The sequence below is a fragment of the Dermochelys coriacea genome, chromosome 24 (assembly GCF_009764565.3).
Source record: "Dermochelys coriacea isolate rDerCor1 chromosome 24, rDerCor1.pri.v4, whole genome shotgun sequence".
Classification (NCBI taxonomy): Eukaryota; Metazoa; Chordata; order Testudines; family Dermochelyidae; genus Dermochelys; species Dermochelys coriacea.
The window spans coordinates 6,050,848-6,078,673 of record NC_050091.1 but is presented as its reverse complement, the minus strand read 5'-3'; the positions used below and the strand labels follow the sequence as shown (position 1 = coordinate 6,078,673).

At 42.3% G+C, this 27,826-nt stretch overlaps 1 protein-coding gene across 2 annotated transcripts in view; it reads left to right on the top strand.

The window, feature by feature from the left end:
* The window catches only part of OTUD7B (OTU deubiquitinase 7B), a 67,987-nt gene extending 40,526 nt beyond the window's left edge, over positions 1-27,461 (top strand). For both annotated transcript variants that reach the window (XM_043502187.1, XM_038382533.2), the window contains 8 exons: positions 8,852-8,953; positions 11,840-11,967; positions 14,696-14,808; positions 16,203-16,330; positions 17,009-17,158; positions 18,086-18,200; positions 20,017-20,101; positions 21,564-27,461. In XM_043502187.1, coding sequence (XP_043358122.1) covers positions 8,852-8,953; positions 11,840-11,967; positions 14,696-14,808; positions 16,203-16,330; positions 17,009-17,158; positions 18,086-18,200; positions 20,017-20,101; positions 21,564-22,889 — 2,147 coding nt within the window. In that variant the 3' untranslated portion in view covers positions 22,890-27,461. The remainder of the gene's footprint in view (positions 1-8,851; positions 8,954-11,839; positions 11,968-14,695; positions 14,809-16,202; positions 16,331-17,008; positions 17,159-18,085; positions 18,201-20,016; positions 20,102-21,563) is intronic.
* Positions 27,462-27,826: the final 365 nt, after the last annotated feature.

The following is a 27,826-nucleotide window of genomic DNA, read 5'->3' as shown; positions in this document are numbered from 1 at the left end:
GCTCTTCTTATATGGGCCTGCCAGGCCCTGATTGGCTGCTCCGCACAGTCCTGCCTCCTATTGGCTGCTTTTTGCACAGCCTCCCTAGGGCTCATTAACCCCTTACAGGCCAGTGTGGGGTGGATGCCCCATCACAATTACCCAGCAATACTCCCTACTTCTCCCTCACCTAAGATTTCATTTCCACTGTGTACTATTTCTTCAGTTATTGATGTGAGAAAGGAGGGAGAGGTTTTTATCCAAATATACAATAGCAGATCACAACTGATGACCATCAATACATTTTAAGATGCATGGTAACTACCTTAGTGCAGCAATCTGAAAATGCACATGAAACTGATGCATAAGTAGTGCAAGAAGAGCTGCTTTCTAGAGGGTGGAAGCATGAAATGTATAAACCAGCATGTATTGTATTATTGTTATGAATTATTATTTATTTGTATTATTGAAGCACCTAGGAGCCCTAGTTGTAGACCAGGACCCCATTGTGCTAAGTGCTGTACATATACAGAACAAAGACAGTCCATGCCCTCAGGAGCTCATAATCTAAAATAACGAGAGACAACAGATGCATACAAATAGACAGAGTATAAGGAAACGAGACAGTATCGGTCAGCATAATAGACATTGATCTCCACATTCCTGCAGCCAGAATATTTATGTTGACTATAATCACCACCAACAGTGTAGACATGTTTTATGTGTGTGCACAGGGTAAAGCCTATATCTCAGACAGTGGTGGATGCTTAATTTAGATATTGTACGGCTTTAATAAAAGTATTTGGAGTGGGGTGTAGTAAACCTTGAATAAAGTAGGAGAGGGGACTAGTGAAGTCTGTCTTAGAAGCTTATTACAATCTGGGTGAATCAAGCTAATAAACTTGAGATTTCTTCAAAATCCTCCTCTCTTTAAAAGAAGTCCTGGTCTGAGCAGAAGACTTGAAGATAAGGTCTTCCAAATTGTAATCTGGTTCCAACACCCACTTCCTGTGTGAATTTTTTTTTTTAAATCTTTCTGCACACTATCTCCTCATTTTTTGCCTGCACCACCAATGCACATTTCTAAATAAGACTTTTTTTCCTCCGTAGGTAACATAAATTTTAAGGCAAGTCAAATTTTAGACCTAATCTGCTTGAGTGTCTCTGTAATAAATATTCTGAGGTTTTGGAAATTGACACTTTATATGAGTGATATTGTTACTTGTGGCTTTGCCATTTAGCAGTAGTGAAGCCATCTTTTCTAATGTGAATGAATTTCATGTATCCTAGCCTGGGATCATATCTAGATGGATCTTGAATATGCATATTTTTAATACGGAATGTGTGTTGACACACAAATGATTGAGGAGGATTTTATTTCAAAATGTAACTGGGTAACTCAAATATATTTTATTCAAATGATTTTACAGATCTTTTATATGCTAGAACACGTTACATATCTAGTGGTTAGACCAATGACCTGAGAACTCATGGATTCTTTCCTGAATTACTATGGTTGTAGGTAGTAGAAAGATTCCCATTGACTTCAATAGAGCTGGAGCAGATCCCTGACTGTAATAGGGTAATACATATCAGATTGGAGGGGTGATGGATTGAATTAATAGATGTCTAGAAAGTGCTTTGAAGATGAAATGCAACTACATTCTTTATTTATTTATTTAATTTAAATACTCTAGGTATTTGTTTTAATATAGAAATATCCTGTATAGTAAACAAATTTTTTTAAATGTTCCAAGCTTAGTTCAGAGCAACATTTGAATTTCATTCTCAGATTTTAAATTAATGCTTTTATTATGAGTTTAGTGTACAGTATCCTTAGTGGATGACGTAAGTTTAAGGTCTAATTCTCAGTTACATAAAGGACCCTTTGCTCTACTGGTTGTGTAAAAGGGCAGTGTAATTTACACCATTTTAAAGCTTCATTACGCTGCCAGAATAGTGAAAACAGGCCTTATTGTAACTGAGGGCTTGTCTAGACTTAAAACAATGCGGCACTGTAGTGAAGACGCTACCAATGCTAATGGGAGGGGTTCTCCCAGTGGTGTAGGTCAGTGGTCCCCGAACTTTGGAGGGTCATGCATCCCAACCCTGTCCTCGCCTTCCCACTCCACCAAGGCCAGGAGCGGCGCCATGGCTCCGGCAGGGGAGGGGACACGGACAGGATAAAGGGGTTGCAGCTGAGGGTAGGTCTGGGGCCGGGAATGGAGCTGCAGCCAGGGGCTGAGGCTGGGGGTCGGAGTGAGGCCAGGAATGGAGCTGCAGCCAGGCTGTGGTGGGACCCAGCAGTTGGGCCCTGGCCAGGTGCAGAACTTCACCAAGGCTGGGGACGGGGCCAGGCGCAGGGATGGGAATTGAGGCTGGGGGTGGGGCTGGGTGGTGCTCCCTCCCTGACCCCATGGGTGCTGGCCTGGGCCCACTGTGTCCCCCTGTATTTTCCTTCATGCCCCCCCACAGGGGTGCACCCCACAGTTTGGGGACCTCTGGTGTAGGTAATACACCTCCCCGAGAGGCAAAAGCTAGGTCAACAGGAGAACTTGTCCATCGACAGCACTGTCTACCCTGGGGGAGTAAGGTTGGTTTAACTCTGTTGTTCAGGGCGTGTGGATTTTCACACCCATGAGCGATGTAGTTATACCGAGCTAATTTCCTAGTGTAGACCAGGCCTGCGAATTGGGCCTTTTAATATTCTTCCTGCTGAGCATCCTGAAGTGCTTCATAAATGCCAATGTACCGAGTCTTAGTACACACCTTGGAGGTAAGGAAGTATATTCCTTCCTTTGCAGCTGGAGGTGAAGTTACTTGCTCAAGGTCGCATAGAAAACTGTGGAAAAGCAGGGAATAGGCTCAAGATCTTCTGTCTTCCAGACTTGTGCCTTAATCACATGACCATCAGTCCTCCCTAGAGATCAGTTAAGCAGTGCTGAGTAAAAAGCCCCACCGCATATTGGCAAGAGAACTTCTGCTTTCTTCTATTTATAAATTACGGTAATACAGCTGTGAATTGCCAACTGTAGGCAGACTATTAGAAATTGCTGTATGATTTTAGAACTGAGCATGTCCTGTCGATGAGTGCAATTTACCCTACTGATGAAGTCAGTGAGTGAATGGCAAACCAGATGAGATATGCTCAGAATAGAAACCTCCCATTTGTTAATGGGTGATAAGAGAAATCAATACAAGACTTCCACTGGCCTTAATAAAGATCACTTTCTATCAGGATGTTACCTTTTGCTTAGGTTTAATATACAAAAAATGCATACATGCTTCTCCAAGCCATCCTCCAAAGCACTACGTATCATGCATTTTCAGCTTTCAGAGGTTCTGCAAATATTCTAGCTAATATGTTGTTGGCTAGACTGGCTATTACAGGAGGTAGGTTCACAGTTAAGTCAGATTCATTGCTAGTTCAGTACTGTTTCAAAAGGGTTTCTAATGGCTCTCTGGGGATTGGATCACTCAAGGAATTTGTAATATATAATGGCCTCTCCAGTTTTTGCTGGTCAGCTGCTCACGCTGCAAACCCCACTCCTCCATCCCCAACTGCCTTTTGTGCTAATTGGACCCTCTGTTGGCATTCTTAGTGGAGAGACCAGTGATTGAATTGGCCCTGACATGGAATTAACCCCATTGAGATGGTTCCTCCAGTGTTAAGCCACATTGGTCAAGTTGCGGGTGAAGTTTGTACTACATCATTGCCTCTACTGTACATTTTCTGTAGATACAGGACTTGTGTCTCTGGGGCTGTCACTCAGCACCTTATATGAGCCTTAAATTCACATAACTTTCTGAAAGGCTGAAAAAGCCCTGTGTTCAAGGAGCGAGCTAATTGTAAATGCATCAGTACATTGGAATAGGCTCTCATCATAGCTGTCAACTTTCAAAGGTAAAAATGTTCAGACTGTCAATCCGTTTTGTGTGGGCTCTCTTAGCTTTGATTAGGAGAATCAGTGGGTGAGTTAACTAATATATTTAATATATAATCAAGAACTATGAAAGCAGAAGCTATGATTAATATTTAAAAGAACTCAGCTCAGTATAGACACCAGTTCTCTTAATTGCACTTTTCAAGCTGTCCTCTTTATTCATTTCTTTGCTCTCTTAACCTACTTTACATTTTGATTCTTTCCAGCACACCCAATGCTCAGTGACTCAGTAGGAGGGAAAAAATGTGCTCAGCAGTAAATGAGCAGTGTGGTGGTGGGTGTTTGATGTTAAATCAATCACATCAGTCTGAGATGCAAGAGGACAAGTAACTCATGGTAGTTACTGTGTGCTCTTCTTACAGAGAAAGGATGGTTTTGTGGCTAAGGAAGTGGGACTGGAGTGCTGCATTCAGTCCCTGGCTCCGCTACAGATTCTGTGGACTTTGAGCCACTCCGTTGATTTCTCTGTTGCTCAGCTCCTCATCTGTAAATTGGAAGTGGCAATGTCTTTCTTTCCTCCCCACCCTTTCTTTATCTCTGGGGTGGGCAAACTTTGTGGCCCAAGGGCCACATCCGGGTATGGAAATTGTATGGTGGGCCATGAAATTGCGGGACGGGGTACAGGCTCTGCCTTGGGGAGTGGGTGCTGGAGAGTTGGGGGTGGAGGAGGGTGCTCCAGGCTAGGAATGAGGGGTTCGGAGGGCAGGAGGGGGATCAGGGCTGGAGCATGGGAGGGGGGTAGGCTCTAGGCAGTGCTTACCTCAAGCAGCTCCCAGAAGCAGCGGCATGTCCCCACTCTGGCTCCTATGCTGAGGCACAGCCGGGCAGCTCTGCACGCTGCCCTGTCCACAGGTGTCACCCCTGCAGCTCCCATTGGCGGCGCTTGGGGCAGGGGCAGTATGTGGAGCCCCCGGCTGCCCCTACGCATAGGAGCTGGAGGGGGGCATGCGGCTGCTTCCAGGAGCCGCGCGTATCAGGGAAAACCCCGGACCCCCACTCCCCGGTGGGAGCTTGAGGGCTGGATTAAAGCGTCTGGAGGGCCAGATGCAGCTACTGGGCCATAGTTTGCCCAAACCTGCTTTACCTGGTCTATTTAGATTTGGGATAGGGACTCTCCTTACAATGTGTATGTACCACACTTTAGGACAAGAGGGCCCTGATCTCAGTTGGAGCCTGTAAGTGCTACTGTAATACAAATACTAAGATCGTAAGAATGGCCATAGTGGGTCAGACCAATGGTCCATCTAGCCCACAATCCTGTCTTCCGGCAGTCACCAGGGCCAGATGCTTCAGAGGGAATGAACAGAACAGGGCAATCATTGATGATCTTCAGTCTTCCCATTCCAGCTTCTGGCTGTCAGAAGTTTAGGGACACCCAGAGCATGGGGTTTCTCCCTGACCATCTTGGCTAATAGCCAAGAATCAACTTACCTAATTCTTTTCTGAACCAAGTTATATTTTTGACCTTCACAACATCTCCTGACAATGTGTTCCACAGCTTGACTGTGCTTTGTGTGAAGAAATACTTCCTTTTGTGGTGACCAGAACATCATGCAATATTCAAGGTGTGGGCATACAATGTAATTGTATAGCAGCATTATTTTCTATCGTCTTATCTATTCCTTTCTAACATTCCGTTAGCTTTTTTTGATCGTTGCTGCACATTGAGCGGATGTTTCAGAGAACTCTCCACAATGACTCCAAGATCTTTCTTGAGTTATAACAGCTAATTTAACCATCATTTTGTATGTAGAGTTGCATTTATCAACATTGAATTTCATCTGCCGTTTTGTTGCCTAGTCACCCAGTTTTGTAAGATCCTTTTGTAACTCCTCGTAGTCAGCTTTGGAGTTAACTCTTGAGTTATTTTTGTATCATCTGCAGATTTTGCCACCTCACTGTTTACCCCCTTTTCCAGATCATATATGAATATGTTGAATAACACTGGCCCAGTACAGATCTCTGGAGGACCCTGCTATTTACCTCTCTCCACTGTGGGAAAACTGATCATTTATTCCTACCCTTTGTTTCCAGTCTTTTAACCAGTTATTGATCCATGAGAGGACCTTTCCTTTTATCCAATGACTGCTTACTTTGCTTACGAGCTTTTGGTGCGGGAGCTTGTTGAAGGCTTTCTGAAAGTCCAGCTACATTATATCCACTGTCCTCCCCAGTCAACATGCTTGTTGACATCCTCAAAGAATTCTAATAGATTGTTTTCAGAGTAGCAGCCGTGTTAGTCTGTATTCGCAAAAAGAAAAGGAGTACTTGTGGCACCTTAGAGACTAACAAATTTATTAGAGCATAAGCTTTCGTGTAATGCATCCGATGAAGTGAGCTGTAGCTCATGAAAGCTTATGCTCTAATAAATTTGTTAGTCTCTAAGGTGCCACAAGTACTCCTTTTCTTTTTTAATAGATTGTTGAGTCATGATTTCCCTTTACAAAAGCCATGTTGACTCTACCCCAACAAATCGTGTTCATCTGTGTCCGATAATTCTGTTTGCTGTAGTTTCAACCAGACTGCACAATCTATTCAAACACTAACCAGAGTTACAGTTAAAAGCCAGGAAAGTTAATTTCCTTGTATATGTTAAAGTTTAGCAGCTGAAATGAGAACAAATTCCCAGGAAAACATGTGAAGTGGACAAAAGACTTAAGAGTCACTACAGTGGTGTTAAATTTTGTTTAGCTTTTGTCAGAAGCTGTTTTGTTTCTCAATTTACTCTTCTGGCACCATTCCACCTGGCGAAGGGTTGTGACTTTGCTGTGCCAGAAGCTATATTGACTGAAAATAGCATGCTTTTCTTAGTGGAGCCATTGTCTTGAGAGGTTGTGTACTAAACCATTTCATCTAGCGTGGATTCCTTTTCTAGTCCCAGGAAAAGAAATTTCTGGCATCAGATTGCAGTTTGTGCTCCATTTTGTGCTTTCTCTGTTTATCCCTTTGTGGTGTTTAAAACTTCCTTAATTTAGTTCTTCTGCATCTATTGGTGAGCCTGCAAAGAAAAATCACAAGAAATGTAAAAAGAGGACGACGACTTGTGGTACCTTAGAAACTAACAAATTTATTTAAGCATAAGCTTTCGTGAGCTACAGCTCACTTCATTGGATGCATGCAAGAAATGTGTGTTCCTAACTTTTAAATACTGTCTGTATCTAATACCTAGCAGAGACTCCTTCACTGACTCTATAGACTAGAAAGCTAAATTGTAATGCTGAGAAGAGACCTGGTTTTTCTAAAGACGGGTTCACATGCTGATTCAACTTATTTGGAGTATGAATAGAGACATGCCAGCCTATTGCCTGCTGATTGACATTCAATTGGTCTGTTGTGGACAAGTTAACAGTGGTCATTGGGAGTTGGGGGAACACGTTGTTTAGAGGACATGGTTTAAAGCCGAATCTTGCTTAAAGGTGGCTTGGAACATTTCTGTAGATTTGTCTTTGCTGGATACTACTGTGAACTAACTTTGTTTTCTTGGTAGAAACAAAGATTCAACTTCTTCCAGTTACACTACACATGACCACAATTCTTAATATTAATTTTTCAAAGTCAGTTTGCTTTTCAGATGATCCGAGAGGCCATATCTTGAGTTGCAGTGATTAAAATGCTTTATATGACCTGAGAGCTCGGATTCTCAGTTTTTAAACTGTTTAAAGCACTAATCTGACAGTTCAAATATTGGTTGCTAAAATCATGTGGGGAAAGACTTTCAAAGCTGCTTAGTTGGTGAGATCAATTTAATTTTTCCCAAGCACTGTTCCTGAACTGGTGAGCAGAGAAAAAGAACATTGTACGGTATACGTCTGCATGCTTAAGATATGAATGATGAAACCACCAGGAGAAACTAAAAATAGCATTTTGCAGTTCAACATCGGCAGAAAAATTGCTAAAGGCTAAAGCACAGGACTGGGAGCCAGGCTTCCCGGATTCCGTTTCCAGCTCTGCCCCTTAGTTCATGTGACCTCAAATAAGTCACTTCACCCTCTCTGCCTGTGTCCTCAGCTGTAAAATGGGGCCGATCTCGTAATCTACCTCACATGGGTGTTGTATGATTTTAATGTACTGTATTAAAGCTTGTAAAGAACCTTGACATCTGATGAAAGACACTGTAGATGTTTGAGTGTCTTGCAGAATGGATTTGCTTGGCGTGCATGTTAGTAGACTAGTCGGTTGTCCGTTCACCTTCCGGAAAAGACGATAAACCCCACCATCCCTGTACTTTCCCCTATTATCTCCCGTCAGTGTAGCCTAACGTACTTGTCGCTTACAGCAACTCTTATTCCTCCCTTCTACACCTTTCATATGTTTACAGATGGTAGGGCTTGGCTTTCCAGAGTAGCCAGGGACGTTTCTCTGATACTGGAGACACCAATTGCTATTTTTGTTTAAAGTGCTATAGGAATCTTTAACTCCCACAAGGGACCTCATCAGACCCAGCCAGAGAGAATACTAATGTCTCATTCAAAAGCCGACACAGCCGGCCGTATGGGCCACCTCGATCTATTTAGGCATAACTTGAGTTCCGCATCCTTCTGGCTCAGATTGATTGGTATCAACTGAACCAAAGTAGCGCTTTGCCTTATTTGTTCAGCTACTACTGTAAGTGGGTTTCTCTGACTGTTTACTTTATACTTTGAGTTCCTTCCTTATTTTTTTCTTCAGAGAGATTTGTTCTCTGCTGAAAAACAGATGGGGGGGGGAGGAAGGGTCATCTGTCAGAAAATGCAATGAAATATGTTTGTTCCCCTCTGCCTTCCCCACTGGAAAGTATACATAACTGCTTATTCCTGTTTGCCGGGTGCTCGGAGACAGGCCAAGCTACAATCCGTTCCACCTTTCGCCTTTGAACAGGCAAAGACAACGATTGCTCTTCCTGTGTCAAGTATGAGCTTACAGTGGGGGACTCTGCAATATTTCCACAGGTCGCCTGAACTGGTGGGCTAACGTTGATCCCAGCTGCCAAAGGCTACTTCCTTTGGCGACGACAGGCGACGGAAACTGCCTGCTTCATGCTGCCTCCCTCGGTAAGACCTCAAAGGAATTCATGGTGAAGTGAATAACAGTCGTGACTGATCAGGTTTTGACACTTGAGTATCAACAGATCCAGAGAAGTTTTGCAGGCACAACTTCCAACCACTCACTCGATTTTTGCCTCCTCCCTTAATAACATAGTATGTTATAAAGGAAATAAAGGGAGGGTCATTAAGGAAGGGAAATAAAATTTGCTACATTTCAGAGAGGGAGATGATCTAAGTACAAGAGTTAGTCAGGAACTTGACTTCTATTCCTAGATTTGTAGGTTTGGGCACATCCCTTCACCTCTCTGTGCCTCCATTTTCCATCTGCTTCACAGAAGGGTGACAAGAACTAAAGTTTGAAAGGCCCTATGTAAGTAAGTGTGTGTGTGTGTGTGTGTGTGTTGTTCCCTTCTTGAAAACCTACATAGTCCAGAATAACCTAGAATGGGGCAGTGAATTCTGGTTTGTGCACCTGTCTGCCTTTTTCTGAACCCATCCCTAGAAGAGCTTTATTCTTTCCTCAGCAGCGTTGGCTTGCATCAGCCTGAAAGGACCAAGCCTGTCTTTCATTTTTAATTGTCTTCTCCCCCCCCCCCCCTCCCCGTGAAGGATTTGTATCCTCAGAGTAATGAGGTAGATATGCAGCTGTGGGGAAGTTTCCATGAAAGATGCAGCTGAACTGGTCTTTCCATGAAAGACTGAACTGAGAGCAGAAGGGAGTAAAAAGTTCCTATAGTGCCCACATCCCTACTTGAGAAGGATTATTTCTGGGTTGTTGTTTTTTTTTTTAACGTGAAGCATGTAGCATTTCCCCATTTTTATCCTAGTCCCATTATTTTAAAACCTCTGATTCTCCCCACCCCAATGTCTTTATTTTTAGACATGGATTTCTAAACAAAATGTGTGAAGGGTAAATATGTTCTCCCACTATGAAAGTGGTTTTTTGGTAGTAAATGAATATCCTTAACACTGTTTAGAACAGGGGTGGGCAAACTATGGCTCGGGTGTCTAATCTGGCCCTCGAGCTCCAGCTGGGGAGCAGGGTTGGGAGTTTGGCCAGCTCCGTGCGGCTCCCAGAAGCAGTGGCATGTCCCCCCTCCAGCTCCTACATGTAGGAGCAGCCAAGGGACTCCACATGCTGCCCCTGCCCCAAGCACCTCCCACCCACAGCTCCCATTGGCCAGGAATTGCGGCCAATGGGAGCTGCAGGGGTGGCACCTGCGGACAGGGCAGTGCCCAGAACTACCTGGCCATGCCTCCGCATAGGAGCTGGACAGGGGACATGCCGCTGTTTCTGGGAGCTGCTTGAGATAAACAGGACCCTCTTCTGTTTTAGGATAGCTTATCCTCCGGTTTTTAAACCATTTAATTCAGAGAGAAAAGGATAGTCTAGTGGTATAGGGACCTAGGCTGTGCCTTTGGAGATCCAGGTTCAAGTCCTGCTCTGCCCCAGACTTCCTGTGTGGCCCTGGGCAGCTCATGTAGTCTCACAGTGCCTCAGTTCTCCATCTCCAAGATAAAGCTAATAGCAAGAATGCTGTGAGGATAAAGACATTAAAGATTGTGAGGTACTCAGATTCTCCTGTGATGGAGGCCAGATAAACACCTAAGATATCAGAAGCATGATATCATGAAAATGATACTTGTCTCTACCCTTCCCTCGGCAAAGCTTACTCGTATCTGCAAAGGGAATTTAAAGTAGCAGAACCTCGCATTCTTTCCCCACACACATTTAGTATAGAGATGCTGCCTCCTGGCCTGGGACCATTTTAGAAGCCCAGATTTTAGTCCCCAGTGATCTAATCTTCTCAGCGTTGCTATAATAGTCTGAGGTTAAGTCAACAGAAGCTGAGTATTTCCTACATGAGACTTTCAGAGTAGCAGCCATGTTAGTCTGTATTCGCAAAAAGAAAAGGAGTACTTGTGGCATCTTAGAGACTAACAAATGTGTCCGATGAAGTGAGCTGTAGCTCACGAAAGCTTATGCTCAAATAAATTTGTTAGTCTCTAAGGTGCCACAAGTACTTCTTTTCTACATGAGACTGGTGCCATTCATAAGTAGTGAAGCCAGTCTGCCTCATGCAAATAGATGTTATCCTGATCCCCTGATTGATGTCGAGTAATTTATGGACACAGTACTTTACTACAATTGATGGGTTTTTTGGTATTTTAAATTAAAAGTGGCTACTTTAACTCGAACTTCCACATTTCTGTGCTGCAGAAAAATGCTATACAGCTGTTTGTCTTGTGGATAAGCTAGGGGCTTGGGGTCAGGATTCCTGGGTTCCATTCCTAACTTTGTCACTAACTCTTGATGTCCTTAGGCAAGTCACTTTATCTACCTGCCTTGGTTTCCCCATCTGTAAAATAGGGATACAGTAGAACTTCAGTGTTACGAACACCAGAGTTACGAACTCAATAGTCAACCACACACCTCCTTTGGAAACTGAAATACGCAATCAGGCAGCAGCAGACACCCCAAAAAACAAAACAAAAAAGCAAATGCAGTACAGTACTATGTTAAACGTAAATCACTAAAACGGAAAATTAAAAAAAAGATTTGACAAGGTAAGGAAACTGTTTCTGTGCTAGTTTCATTTAAATTAAGATAGTTAAAAGCAGCATTTTTCTTCTGCATAATAAAGTTTCAAAGCTGTATTCAGTCAATGTTCAGATGTGAACTTTTGAAAGAACAACCGTAATGTTTTGTTCAGAGTTACGAACAACCTCCAGTCCCGAGGTGTTCGTAACTCTCAGGTTCTACGCACTTCCCTACTTCACAGGGCTGTTGTAAGGCTTTAGTGTGACAAATCTTCAGAGGGCAGAGGCTGGAGAAAGGCCAGCGGCTATTAATACTTTTCTTTTTCTCCCCTCTCCCTCCCCACCATGTAGGCATGTGGGGTTTCCACGATAGAGATCTCATGCTTCGCAAATCGCTTTATACCTTAATGGATAAAGGTGTGGAAAGGGAAGCTCTCAAGCGGAGGTGGCGGTGGCAGCAAACACAGCAGAACAAAGAGGTAGGAGGAGAAGGAATTAAGATTGAACTCTTAGTTGTGACTCTGAGGAGGTATGTCCAGGCACAATTTTAGATGGCTCTGGGAACTGCTTCCTCTTCTGGTAAAAGCTGTGCTTTTTAAAAATTTAATGTGAATTTGGGGCAAATCCATAATGTACAGTGAATTGGCTCACTCTGAAGGGAAGTAGCCATCCATTTGAAGTACGGTTGTGAAACTTTAGAAGAAATTATTTTCCTATGGTAAGGACGTTCTGTTGGCTTATAGCTGTGTTAGCAATATTGGCGTGTGTTCCTGATGTGTTAGGTTCCCAAGTGAGATCCAGTGTAAATGGGATAATACAACGTGGCTGAAAGCTCATACTTTCCCGTATTGTTACATTATGATTTGCCACAGCCATTCCTACTGTGCCTACTTAGGGATCATATCCTGTCACTACCAACAAAACTGTTTTTTCAGAGAAAAGAAATGCATCATAGCCTGTGTAGGCTTCTCTTGCGATAAGATCAGAGAGACACTTCTCAGTCTGAGCGCTGTGTGGACTTCACCACCAAAAAAGGAAATTTGCACACTCACCACATTAAAAGACCATTCCAGTTGTGACACTAGCCCCAGAAAGCAAGGACATATGTTTGTCAGGGTGGAAAGTTACCAGATGTCCTTGAGTAGCTAGATAGAATACCATTGCGTGTAGGGTCTAAAGAACACTGTAAGTTTTCCTTAGAGCTGTTTGATTTTTTTTAAAACGTAATTAGTAAATAAGACTTTAATATTTCCCACTTTAGAGAGAGCCATCCTTGTTAAAACTGAATATTTAAAAAACCAAATTGACTTTTCATCATTAATGTTAAAAGCGCAGGTTTCAGCACCTCCTCAGTCTGTGACGTCTGAGTGCTGTCTCCAGCTGTAGCCTGCAAATAAAGCACAATTATCCTGTGTGCTTTAAGGACCTTTAATGTTATGAAAGGCAGGCTTGTGCTAGTCCTTTTGTTTGGAAGATCTGTCTGATTGTTCACCTGGTGACTGGCTGCCACCAGTTCTTCTGTTCATGGGTAAGAGCCCTGGTTGAATTGGGGAAGCATGTTATCCAATGAGCACAAACATTCTTTGGGTGTAGAGTAAGACACTAAAATAGCATTGGTATCTGAGTGGAATGACTTCATTTCGGTGGAAGTGGAGCATCCAGTTTGAAATATTAAAGGTGCAGTTGAACTGTTGACTTGTAAATTGGGGTTTGGATTGAAAAAGGTTAGTGGTGCAAGCTCCCCCCTCCTCCTCAAAATAAGCTCGCTGTAATGAGATCTACATTGTAGATGCATAGTGAACTGTGTAGATCTGCACAATGTAATCCTCTTCCTCTGTTTACATACTTAGATCAACTGTGAAATACTTAACAATGTTGATTAAATTATATCATTATACTTCTGAGTTAACGCCTCCCTGAGACCAGCAGGGGCAGACGCTGCTGCGTTGGTTACTCTTGGTTCACATTTTGAATGATTTCATAATACTAGTGATTTAATTTTCTAAAACTGAAGCTCGGATTCTGGAGCACAAGACGGCAGAGAGATGTGAGTACACCAGGCTCCCATGCAATCCCCCATTCCAGTCCTGGGAAATCAGATTTCTGAAATCTGATTTAGTAAGTTTGGCATAACATCTTGTGTAGTCTAACTTCAAAATCAGTCTGACTTCTTTTTTTGTTTTTGTTCTTTTAGGGCAATGTGATGGTTTCTGGTTCTTTTTACCTTAAATTGTCCCTCTTTGTGGGCATGTTGGGCGTTAACATAGCAACCTACCAGCTTCAGCCAAGAGGGCAGGTTGAAGATTCCTTATTCCCAAAATATAACTTACTGAATGATATAATTCTGAAGACCACAGCTAATGAAAACATAGTAAAGGTGGCACTTGTGTAATGCCACTCGCCAATAATCTTTTTGGATTATCAGCTTTTCAGGGCAAGGATTGTGCTTTCGTGTGTGTGTGTCTTTTTTTTTTTGTTTTGTTTTGTTTTTTTGGTAGTGCTCAGCCCACTAGGGCACTAATCTATTTTGAAAGACCCCTGGGTACCGCTGTAATATAGATATTTCAGAATCGTGCAGTACATCATGTGAGATCAATCTGTGCTCATAACTGAAATGAAATGAATAAATGAAAGCACTAAAGTACTGTGTGCAGACTAAAATGAAAGACTGAAAATGTAAACTCAGTTTGATTGTAACAACTCGAAGAATCAGTAACAGCTGAAAATCTGCCCTTATGTGGGATCTTTCTGGACACTTTGCTGCTGGCTTATTCGGTAGGAAGGGAAGATGAATTGCTTTCTAAAGCAAAACCTGGATGTCTGCTAATCCAATTATAATTTTCTGCTACCTTCTCTCATCAATAGGTTATGCAATCCGTAAAGCTTAGAATCAAGATGCCTTCAGTGTAATATTGGGATATTTAAGTTTAGTCCAATTCTCTAGCTTTAAATATTTGTTCATATTTCCAGTGCATCAGAAATGTATTTTTCACATGAACTGTAGATTCTGAATCTAACCCTATTATTGTATGTTCTGGTTACTTGGTAGACATCCAGATCATATCACCGTACACTCTTTTGCATGAAATATATTGGCAGCTTTTGCAAAATTCTGTAGAGGAAATTGATGCTGGGGCAAATTAAAGCAGCTTGCTTCAGCAAGTTGGTAAACCCTTATTCTGTGTGGGTTTTTTGTTTTTTGTTTAGTCTGGCCTTGTTTACACAGAAGAGGAGTGGCAAAAGGAATGGAATGAACTAATCAAGCTTGCATCCAGTGAGCCCCGCATGCATTATGGTACAAACAGCGGCAGCTGTGGAGGGTAGGTAGAAGACACCTGTAAAGATGCCAGATGCCACAGGGGTTTGGCGGCCCAGTCAGATAATTCAGTAGTCTTTTTTATTTTATTTTATTTTTTCCCCCTTTCTTTCTTTCCCACTGAGATGCCCTCAGTTCAAAAACAAAATAGTTTAATGGTCTCGTAAAACTCACTGGACACCATTGGTGTGTGACTTGCAGTAATTACTTGTGGGGAGCTCAGGGAACTCGGACCAGAAGGTGCTGTAGGCGCATCCCTACTTAAACGGTGAACTTTTGGGGCAAGGAGTCATCTTTTTATGTTGTGTATATGTAGGGCCGATCACAATGATCCATGTTGGGGAACCTCTTCAGTGCTACTGCCAGCAGTACCTCTCTGTGTACTCTGGTTCGAGCCAGTGTTTTGTCTCATTAAAACTTACTCACAAATACTAGCGAAGGGCTTGTCTGTACAAACATTTAGGTTGCAGCAAGCTGGAGTATGAATCTACGGTGCGTTAATGCACATCAGCAGGGTCTGCACAGCCTGCGGCAGGCTAGTGCAGGTAGATTCACGCTCCAGCTTGCCGTGAACGAGTTGTTTATGTAGGTGAGCCCTAAATCTTAAATATTTATCCTCACTCATGAGTAAGGTCCAGATGAATTAGCTGATGCCCTCTAGTGTTTGTACAATTCTCATTTATTGTCTGACCTCTCAGCCAAATGACAGAGGCTAAAGAAAAAATAGCCACATATCAAGTTTAACAAAGAGGAGGAAAAAAATTTAATCTTCTATGTATTTGTATTCCTAAGGATTAATGTCTCTACAAAGGCTACCATGAAATCCTTGTTATGTTCTGATGTTGGAGCACACTTTCTCTTCACAGTACACACAGAGCATTGGACAACATTTAAGGAGGCGTGTCTCTACTTTAGAGGGATCTTGTTGTCTTACAACTCGTGTTTGTTTAACCTTGTCCCAGCTTTCTTCTGCATTGGAACACTGGTGCTTCAGAAAGAGCACTGCAGCACCAGATGTGTTGATGCTCTATGTGGCAGGGAAGTTCATCAGAACTACAGCCCTCTAAATGGTTTAGGGATTGGCTGTCTGCCCCCATTTCCCATCTGAAAAATAGGAATAATAGCCACCTTTTGAGATCCTTAGGATGAAAGACCCTTTAAAAGTGCAACGTCTTAGTATTATTGGAGATGAGTCATTGTCACGTCGTTTGGATTGGGATCCATACTGGCCCAAAATTCAAATTGGTTTAGTCCCTGCTTGCACCCATTTCTGATCTGATATTAATATGAGCTATGCGGATGCTTTATATAAACTTTGTTCAGAGTCTGTTTGTAAAGCAAGTGATTTAAAGGTGCAAGAGGTGAAGGGCTGATCACATTTCTCCATTATTTCCAAAGTGTTGACAGCTCTGAAGAGCCAGTGTACGAGAGCCTGGAGGAGTTCCATGTCTTTGTTCTTGCCCATGTGCTAAAGAGGCCTATTGTAGTAGTGGCAGACACTATGCTGCGAGACTCTGGAGGAGAAGGTAAGTCCCCCAGATCTGCGGTCCCCTTCGCTCCACTCCAGGCTGCTTTTATTCATTCAAATTTATGTGGTGCAATTTAGTGGAATGCTTCCTTCTGCCTTTCACTCAGTTCCACAGGGGCTTTTTGTGCCTCTAAATTGACAAGGAGAAAAGATGCATTGCACTGGCTCTGGGTTATGCAGAGCTGCTGCAGTGAACCAGCTTGGTTCCGATGGAAGCTCTAAGTCCATACCTTATAATGAACACCTTATAATATGAGGTCTCAAAGAAGGCATTGAGACAGCATGTACGTGATGTTTTTTTCCAAATTTGCCCCCATGTATTAATGTGCAGAAGGGAAATTCCACTCCCCATGAACATAATTTTCCACTAGCAGACTTTTTCATTTCCTGTCAGAAAAGATGAATCAATTACTGATCTTGTGTGTTTGTGTAAGTTTTGGGTATTTGTGGAGGAGAAAAGAAGGGTGCGTAGATGAATTTAATTCCGCAACTGTGCACCTCTGATTGTTTTTTATCCTTTCTGGTGTTGTCTGTTACCTCCTCCCTGATTAAAATAATTTAGATAGACAGATCTAATGTGAAGGTGAAACAAGTTGGCTCAGTCTGTCAGAGGTTTCAATACAAATGGTTCTTAATAACCTATTCTGAAAAATAACGCACTATAAATTCTTTTCAGCATTTGCCCCTATACCGTTTGGAGGCATCTATCTGCCCCTGGAGGTTCCAGCCAACAAATGTCATCGCTCTCCTTTGGTATTGGCATATGATCAAGCCCATTTTTCTGCACTAGTATCCATGGAGCAGAAGGAACCCATAAAAAATCAAGGTACCTTTATAGGGCTTCTGATTTTTGGTTTTCACCAATGGATGCCCCCAATACAAAGTCTTTTTTTAATCCAGTAGACACAAGAAAAACTCCAGAAATGGTTACGTGTGTCAAAAGGCTTGTCTTCATGGAACAGTCATGTGGACTATGGGGTGGGGGTGATTTCTAAAGAGCACTACTGTATCGCTTGTTAATAGGTCCATATAGACTCTGCTGGTGTGTGTTAAAGGTTCCCTAGTGCGTTTTTAGTGAGGTACTGTTTGAAATAGTACTACGTGAAAGCACACTATATGGAATGTTGCAAACAGATTACTCAGTACAGTATATACAAAGAGAGCCCTGGGGAAAAAATAATTTGTAGACCTCTACATATAGAACTCAAAAATTGCTTAAAACACCCCCCCACCATCCCCAAATTAAATTATAAACCCCGAAAAAACAGAATCTCTATTTATAGAACAAGACTGGTGACTTTAAGTCATGAGCAATAAAGCTGCCTGGTGGCTAGTCTAAGAGACGCTGTAGGTCCCAGACTGTGGGCATGTTTTGCCATTACCCAAGCCACCCTCAAAATTGACACCCTTCTCAGTAGTGTCAGTCAAAGGCTGAGCCAGAGAGACACTGAATCACTCTGACTGCTAAGGGTGATGCTCCCAGGATAGGGTTTGGACAACTGGAGCGCTGGGTGATATGAAGGAAACTTAATTTGCCCATGCCATACCTAATCTGTAGATAAACATTTGGTTTCACCCTCCAAAGCTTTTCACTAACACTGTATTTGCTTTCCTAAGAAAACGATGCCCTGTAGAAATAGTAAACTGTGATTTGCCATTTCCGCTCCCCATTACCTCTGTCCATTTCCACCTTGTTGCCCAGGCCTTGTCCCTTCAGGCCCTAAACAAGCTGTCATTCCTCTTTCCATTGCAGCAGTGATCCCTCTGACTGACTCTGAACACAAACTGCTTCCCGTGCACTTCGCTGTGGATCCTGGGAAAGAATGGGAGTGGGACAGAGATGACACTGATAATGTCAAACTAGCAAGGTGAGTTCTCAGCTGGAAGTTAAACTCCCTGATTGCAGCTGCTCTGTCACTTAGTATCCCCCAGCTAATAACTGAAACTTTAATTACTAGCATCTTGTTTCAAACTTGTGCTTGGTGTGTGAAAATCATCAATAGAGATGTAGTAGCCCTTTTTTCAAATGCTATCAATTATTGTAAGGCCATAGGACTGTGTGGGCAGAAGTATTTAAGATCAAAGTACTTAAGGTAGGTGCAGGTTTATGTAGGTACTATATTATATGGAACAAGTAACCTCTCTGAAGTTATCAATCTAGAGCTGGTAGAAAACTTTTTAGCATTGTATTTTCAAGGGCCAATTACTTTTTGACCAAATAGACATTTTTGTGAAAAAATGGCTTTTGATGAAATCAGTCATATTTTTGTGGAGGGAAACGCTTATTTGTATTTATATGTATTTAGATTTTTTTCTGTGGTACCTGCTTCAGGAATAAGTGTACAAATGACTGGCCTTTTAACATTATTACAAAAATAATCCTGTATGCCAAATTAATACAGAAAAATATTTTTGAATTTGGCCACATTTCACATGCAGTCACTTAATTTTACATAATTACAGTACAAAACAGTTTTCTGATACTAAATCTCGTTGAGGACCTTGGAAGCTTACAGAAAACTCAATGGCACTAGTTAACTTTCTGCAGCTCAGTCTTTTGTCTATTCTTGCACAGGATTAAATAAGCCTTATTTTATTCAGTTCCAGAACTTCAAATGGGTTTATTTTTAAAGGGCCCTCTACTGGACAAAATTAACTAACCTTTTGCTCTTTAAGACTCTTTTAAGTGTGGTCAAGTCTTAACATTTTACAGTCTCACAAACTTCAGCCAGTTAAAAGATAGAGCTCTCCTGAATAATTGAAGGCATGATGTATTTGTTCTTTGACTTTGCGTGTGCATGTTTGTTGTAACCTGATCCCTGCTTCCTCAGGATCTCTTAGGTGATTTGTTAATTTCATAGGAATTTATCCCCTGGTATGCCAAAGAACAACATAACTCCCCTTTCTGTGTAGGCAGGAACAGAGTCATGATATGTCTGCGTGCTTCTAAGGTTGAGTTAGTGCTGGATGATGCTCAGATTTCTCTTGTATTGCTGCTACCTCTTAAAGGGACACTGACAAGATAGAAATCAGCAAATGTATGTGACCACTTCATTTTTTCAGCTTCAGTTAACTGAGATAATTGTGGCCAATATTCAACTATTTTCTTTTATGAAAAGAATATGTAGAATTTGTTTGCTTCATGTTATATAAAATTGGAAAAATTTAAATGATTTCTAAAGATACATTTATCTTTAAAGAGACGAGAAAATTGCTGCCTTGTTTCGTTGATAAAACTGCTGATAAAAAGTAAAGTTTGTAGTGTGTGGTCAGTTTTCCTTTCTGGTTCTTATGCACTAGTTTTGTCCAAGTTTCCGGAACTGCAGAAGAATCTGAATTTAAAAACTTAAGTGAAATAACTTTTACAACACTAGTGTGAACAGAAGTGTTTTTCAGAAATTCCTTTTACACAAATCCTAAATATGGGGCTTAAATTAAGCTGATTTGTCCCATTAACTTTTTACATAAATGCTAGTCGTATAAGGAGGAAATTCATATAAAAAGTACAGGTATCACTCCAAGATATCTTTTATCCAGTTATTAGATTATAAAAATTAGCAAGGAATTTTTAATAGAAGAAAAGGCAATTAAAGTGTAATTAAATCTCTATATATGGAAAATAGAACCACAGTTACTAAAAAGGTCCTGGATTGGTACTTTGTTTCATATCTTTTTTTTTTTTAGTGTGACATTATCGTTGGAAGCAAAACTACATTTGCTGCACAGTTACATGAATGTTAAGTGGATCACCTTGCCGTGTGAAATGCAGGTAAGGAAACAGGAAATATTTTATTCCTTTGAACACAGTGATGCTTCCTTCCCACAGAGGACTAGATAGGGGGTGGACTTTTGCTTTTGTTCTTGTACATTTCTTTAACCTGCCATTAGAAGGCCTGGATGTCATTGTTTTGATCAGAAAGAGCAGAGAAATGCCATTCAAATGTATCTCTTAGATTCTGTGCACACTTTAGTAATAGTTTACATTAAATGTTAAAGCTCAAAATACACAGAGCCACCAGTTCAACTTACTGCACTACACCACCTGAGATGCTCTGTACACTGCGGGGTCTGGACACTTGCTTTACAGCAACCAGAAAGTGAATCAAGATATTAAGGCGATTCAGCTATAACTTCAGGGTCTTAAACCTTAAGGGGTCATATGTAGGGTTCTGAATGCTTCAGCATATTCCCAAAACTCCCTATGCTGTCGTATCGCCAACTCATGGCAGCTGTATTAACAGTGAAAACATGGCTTAGATTCTTCCAGGTTCATAAATATATATTTATTTTTTTAAAGGAAGTTGTGAGGTTGGTATAATTCAGGACCTGGAATGACTCTTCCAAATTCCGTGTGAATTGTTAAATTTCAAGCTTGGATCATTTCCAAGAACAAGATGCTGCCAAGGTGTGGTGTGTAAGGAAAAAGCTCAAATGACTGCATTTAAAAGTAACAGTTCTCCTTCTGTCCCTCCCCACCATTTCTTCTCCCCCCCCCCCCTCACATAGATTGTCCACAATACTTGTGAGCCTATATCCTCTCTAAATCCTTGCCTGCCATGATGGGCCCCAGGTCATTACAAGTAAATGCCCCTAGTGAAATGGGCCACAGCTCTGAGCTTGAGCAATAGCTACCATTTTATTGTGGTGTCTTCTTGATTGTGGTTACTACTTCCAGAATCCAAACGGCTGCCCCTGTATCCCGTACAAACACACCACCACCCCACTATACTCCTGGATTGTTTTATTAGATGGGCTGCATACATTTCTGCATTTATCCTTTGTGGAGACCTTATAAGGGCTGTTTCCAGAATGCATCCAGAATAGCTTTTGTAGCTGGCCAGAAGGGGATAGGTCATCCTAGTAGAGCACATCTCTAGTTAAGGTCTTGCTTTCCCCCATTTAAATCTTGCACTAAGTTGATGCATCTGCAGAGCCTAATTTGTAAATGTAATTTTCGGGATGTATTTTAACTGAGTGGGGGCGTGCTATGGACTAGACCATGATGTACGTGCAGCCTTGTGGCTCAGCCTGCTCCTCTGCAGCTCCTGTCACGGAGTAGCCTGTCTGCGGCTTTTTGGAGAGCCAGCATTGGTGTGGAAAAGGCTCCCCCTGGTGCGTGTTTAGGCCTTTCTAGTGAGCACCTGTGTGCTGCAGCCGCTCAGAATTTGGCCAGAAGACTGCAACTGCTGAACTAAGTGACTTTCTCTGATGGCTGCTTTCTTTCTTCTTAGGCCCCTCTAGCCCAGCCAGAATCCCCTACTGCTTCCGCTGGAGATGATGCCCGCTCAGCTGCGGAATCTGGGGAGTCAGACAAGGAATCTGTCTGCAGTAGTACCACCAGCAATGGTGGCAGTAAGAGCAGCAAAGACAAGGAGAAAGAGAAGCCAAAGAGAGACCGAGAGAAGGACAAAGACAAGGAAAAAGAGAAGAAACGGGCCGACTCGGTTGCTAATAAGCTGGGCAGCTTTGGCAAGACTTTGGGAAGTAAGCTAAAAAAGAACATGGGTGGCTTGATGCACAGTAAAACTGTCAAAGGAGGAGTGAGCAATGGGCAGGGGGAAACCTTGGAGAAGAAGAAGAAAGGATCTTTAAAGACGAGGAAAGGCAGCAAAGAAGAAACTTCCCAAGGGGATTTGTCAGCCTCTGCTGAGAAAACCTGCCCAGGCCAAGTGAGCACAGAGAAGCAGTCGGATCCCTATAAATACAGCAACGACGTGAAGCTTAGCCTGAGCATCCTGCGAGCCGCCATGCAGGGCGAGCGGAAGTTTATCTTCGCTGGCCACCTCAAGACCAGCAACCGGCACCAGTACCAGGAAGAGATGATCCAGAGGTACCTTTCTGATGCCGAGGAGCGCTTCTTGGCTGAGCAGAAGCAAAAGGAGGTAGAGAAGAAGGCCTTTGCGAACGGCACTGCTGCCAAGAAGCTGGAGCCAGAGGCTAATCTTCACAAAAGCGAGGATGTGCTACTGAATCCATCCTACCCCCAGTTGCCTCCTAGTTACAGCATTCAGACCTCGGAGCATGTCATAGGAGCTAAAATGACAGCTTTTCCTTCCAGCTACTCAGGGGTCTTTACCATTCCCCGGCCTGCTGTGGTCAACTGTGTAGAAGGCGCACATCCCCCCAGCTATCAAGATACCAGGAGGCAGGTAGCAGGTGGGTCCTGCAGCAGCCTTCCTCCCTATGCTACCTTACCCAGACATTGCACTCAGGGGCGGCCTCACCCATACCAAACTAGCCCTTCCCACCTGGGACGGTTCTCCCCAACAGAGATGGATGTACCCCCAAATTACCCGGTCGAGTGCGACGGCCCTTCCTGCGTGCCCCCCCACAGCAATGGCTACAGGGAATCCCTAGAGCAGGACAGCTTGCAAAAGGGAGCAAACGGGGACAAAAGCAAAAGCCGAATACTTTATAACGTTCAGCAGACGAAATGCAAGCAGCCGAACTGCAGTTTTTACGGGCATCCAGAAACTGGGAATTTCTGCTCCTGCTGTTACAAAGAGGAACTGAAACGCAAAGAAAGGGAACGAGAAGCACTAATACATAGGTTCTGAAGAGTCTGGCTAGCGCTGACATTTGGACCCATGAAGTATGGGGAATGCAATAATTTTCCATGCTCCTCTCTCCCTCTTCATAGGAGGGTGGGGATGGCTAGCTGGGGTAACAGATGTGATTCCACTCCAGTGTTCTAGTGGTGATCCATTTAAATAGAGCGGGGGAGAACAAAACTTTCCTTCCAGGAGAGAGGGGGATGCTATCACCGGTTTCTTCTGGCAAAGGGTGACTAAGATTAGCAAGCCCCTGTAGGAGGCATGCTTGAGTCAGAGCACATGGTGAAGCAGGGAATAAGACACCAGGTTCTTAAAATGATCAAATCAACAAGACCAAAGCTTTAAGTGAAGGCACGTGGAGAATACCGTGACTGTGTCCTTTTTAGTTGGATTCCAACTTAAACTAATTTAAAATAGCTTTTCAGAGGAGTTAGCAAAACAGCCCAGCAATTTTAGTTTAAATATCATGGACCTTTTTAACAAGAGATTTTAACATTGTTTTTATGCTTTGCTGGTACTGAAAAGAATTTAAAGTTGGAACTGGACGGTTTCAGTGTAGTGGCTCTGAAGGGGGCCCTCACCTCCAGACCCATCTCCATCCTATGTCTTCTGAGCGTGCCTCTTACCAGCAGGCTCAGGGCTCTACCCGTTAGATGGGCTTGACTATATTTTTTTAAATTTTATTTTTAAACTTTTTGTGGGGGTGGGAGGGCTGCAATACCGAGTGTTTGCATTTTCTTACAGAAGTACTGTGCAAAATGATTCTGTTAGGGATACAGTCAAACCTACTTAGTAAGAATCAATAAGAAAATGAAGTCGGTGTCTCCACCGAGCAATAACCATCAGTGCGGAGAAGTAGAAGTGGAAAGGATGCATCAAGCACCCTGCAGCACTGGAAACTAAATCTATACCAGTTTGCTGCTATTTTTACACACATGCACTCTCTCTCTCTCTCTCTCTCTCTCTCTCTCTAACTTGATTTTTTCTATTTGAGCAAATTATTTCCATACTACCTCTGTTGTGCTGAATAGCGTTAATTTGGCTCTGTTTTGTTGAGCCATAGCTGACATTTGAACAATGGGTAATAAAGATATTTTTTTGATAACCGGGCTAAAGGAACTGTAATAAGTACAGCATAGCTATTACATAATTTTAAACACACTTTTATTACGTGGTCCACAACTTTCCCTCCCTGAGTCCCCTGCAGCATTAGTGTGGACGGGACCTTTATGTCCACGTTATTTTGCGGGTAGGCAGAACTTTAGCACTGCAGTGTTTGCACAGACATTTGTAAAGATAGACCCCAAACTGGAGCAGTCCTCATTCCAGTTTTGTACAGAGCAGGAGTAAACATTTGAAATAAAATTTGAATCGTAATGATAAATTAAAAGCTTTACAACATTCCCTTTTCGTTTAAGAAGGCATAACTATGCAATTTTCCATTTTAAGTCTGCCCATTGTCCTTAACTTGGGGGAGGGAAGGCTCAGCAAAGAAAGTGAAAGTATACTTGTACTGGAAAATGACCTTCGGGCCTTATTCTCTTTTACCCAGGCTGTGTCTGAACACTCAAATTGCACCAGTTTAATGCAAGTGTGTTTTTAAATGACTGATGCCTTGTCTATAGGGAAAAGTTGTACCAGTTTAACTAAAGGTGTGCTTTTAAAATGGACAGACTCTTTTCCCATTAGGAATCAACTTAAGCTAAACCAAAAGAAGCTGCTCTTAAACCAAAAGAAGTGTCCACAAAAGGAGTTTGCACTGGCGTAACTTAACTGATTTATTAAACCAGTGTAACTTTCTTGCGTAGATAAGGTTTTATTTAAAATGGTGCTAACCCCCTGTGGATATTATTTTGGCTGGAATGCCTTATTTCTGTTTAGCTTAAACTTCTTTCTAATTGACTGAAGCTAGAAGTCAGGTGACTAGTGACATGAGTGTCCACTCGGCCTCTTCCACTGGTTTCACTAAATTGATTTTAAATCACACCTTTAATTAAACTGGTGCTGCTTTGTGTTTAGACAATCAGAAGCCCCTGTACACAGCTGTGGCAGTGTAAAGGGTCCCACAAGTACGGTAACTATAATTGACAGATACCACTTTATACTGCCAGAGTGGTAGATCCAAGTCTGAGTGTAACAGAATAATGCCCCAGGTGTTTAGTTTGAGTGTTATATTCTCATTGTGTTTCCTGGCTGTTTTTCTTTCCCAGGAACCAAAACAACAGCTCCATATTTGCTACGCTGATAAAATATCAGCCTTCGGACTTATTTCCTTTTCTAAAAGGGGATCTGTCTCCCGTTCTGGGCTGATTCCAGTATGCTATCAGCATTGTTCCATCCAGACCAAACTGATGAAAGAACAATGACTGTTCTCCCTGCTGTCAGGTAAATGAGTCTGCAGCATGCTTCATGAGGGTGATGTAAGCCAAGGTTTTTCAAAAGTGCCTAGTGATTTTTGGGCACCCAGCCAAGGCCTCGTTCTCAGAAGCACTTTCTCAGTCAGACCCCTCTAAGGTATCTGAAGTTGGGCCCCCAAGGCTTGAGATCCAAAACCACTAGTTGCTTTAGAAAATCTTAGCTGTACAGAGTAAATTGAAATTAACCAACCGGTTTCAGGGCAGCTTCGCTTATTTTGTAAGCTGACATCCACACGTAATACTAGTTAAAAATAATAGACTAGCTAGGAAGATGCAAGTTACAAACACTGAATCAATTCACTCTTCTAAAAGGAATTCATTTGAAATCTCTTGAGTTTTTGCTACAAAGATTCACTGCTCTTACTTTATTCTCTTTAAAAACAGCTTAGCTGGGTGCTTTAATTCTCTAGTGGCAGCGCTCACTGACAGTATATTCTTATTAATGAAGTTTGACTGTATTGTCCTTTCTCTCCGAAGACTGTTTGAACCCAGCTTGCTGTACTATGGTGTGAATGTAAACCTGTACATAGTGGATAGGAGTCTGAAAGCGTGAAAGAGAAACACACAAAGTCAGACTCTCATATGCCAGGATCCGATTGCTCAGTAGTTTGGCAAAGAGACAGTGGAAGTTTAGCAGGTGAAGGGCAAGTTTCCTCAAACATTTGTTCTCCCATTTAACCCAGCTCTGCAATTTTTGCACAAGAAGAACTCCCCTTAACTACCCTGGGAGCTGAGACTGCAGGATGGGGCCCTGACCACAGGCGGCTGCTGCTGTGTGTCGTCCGTTATTAGACAGAAGTTTCTGTAGGATCTTACCCTCGTGGTCAGTTTCTGGCATTTGCTTGTCTGCCATTTTTTTATTGCAGTTTAGGTATAGTTCATAGCTTTTTTTAATCAAAAAAGAAAAATTTGAACTTCAAACAAAGTTAAGTTTCCAATTAAAAAAAAATTTGAAGAGTATTTTTTCTATAAACTACAGAGTTTCAACTATTACCCTGAGCATAACTGATTCCAAAGCTTTCCCGCCTTAATATGTCATAATGAATTGACTAGAAAGGTATCTATTGAATTTCTGTAGAGCTGCTAGGATTTTTTCAGGTCATTTGTTTCCTTGTGGTGTGTGTGTGTGTGTGTGTGTGTGTGTGTGTGTGTGTTTTAAAAAAGGGATGATTAAATATACATTTTATATTTATTAAGACAGTATTAACAGTCAGTTTTCCTTTGCATAAACATACTGAATCGATTGCCCATGCAGCATTAATCTTCCTGTAGTGGGGCTGAGTATTTACGGTACTTTATTTTTTTTTTTAAGGAGACGGGAGTGAGTTGGGAGGGCGGGAGGGAAGAAGAGCAGCAGTGTGGACTCCAAAGCACCTTTGTTTTAAAATGAGCACCAAATGCTCCACCCTTCCAAGAACCAAACAGGAGGGGGCTTTTCCGTGTCTGCTGGCCTGGCAGGATTCCCATGGAGACTAGTGAGGACAACGCGCACGCACCAGAGGCAGAACAGGCTCCTGGAGAACTTGCATAAGAGATGGGAAAAGGGGAGGATGCCATTTGATTTGGTCTTAAAACAAGTGCACTTAGTGGTGCAGTTGGAAGAAACGTTGCTTGCCATTGGGACCTGGATAGTCCCGGGCAGCCTCTTATTCTGCACTGTCCTGGCTCCTGAGAGATACACTAGAGGCTTTTTTATAGGTTAAAATATTTAATGAACCATTAAAGAGCATTTTAACTGTCCTACACCTTTGTTTTACACTCCAGCTCTGTTGCAGGGAAGGCACCATAGGATATGTCATTATAGTATTTCACCTACTAGACTTTAATTCTACAAGATCTGCTGCATCATTTGATTTTAAAGACCAATTTTTAGAGCCATGGATGTGATTAGCAGGTCTGGAGAATCTCCATAGAAGGGTTTAGCGCACAGGCTGGTTTTCATTAGTCATAAGTGACCTGAATTAATTCTTCAATTGCTTATTGATAAACTTTTTTTTTAATTTAATTTAAATATTGGGTTGGCAAATTTTTACTCTAGTTTAAATGCACTGCTGTAATGAACACTAGATGGCGCTTTGTAACCAGTCTTATTACATGGTATACTTTCATTTATGCTACCATAGATTTCACTGATCAATAAAAAGAAAAGTTCAACTAATAACAGCTGAGCAGCAGTTGTGGCTGTTTTGTCTGCTTCTTTCTTGGATTGCTAAAACCAGATCTCAGGGATGCAATTTTGCAACTACACAAACCAAACGGCCTGTGTGTGTGATTATTTATTGGTATTGCAGGAGAGCCCTAGTTGTGCTTGGCACTCTACGAACAGAACCAAAAAGATGGTCCTCCTGACCCAAAAAGCTGACAGTGTGGAGGGCTGTCAACCTCTTGCATAAGAACATAAGGAAGGCCATGGTCCATCTAGCTCACTATATTGTCTTCCGACAATGACCAGTGCTAGACGTATCAGAGGGAATGAACGGAACAGGGCAATTATCAAGTGATCCATCCCCTGTCATCCACTCC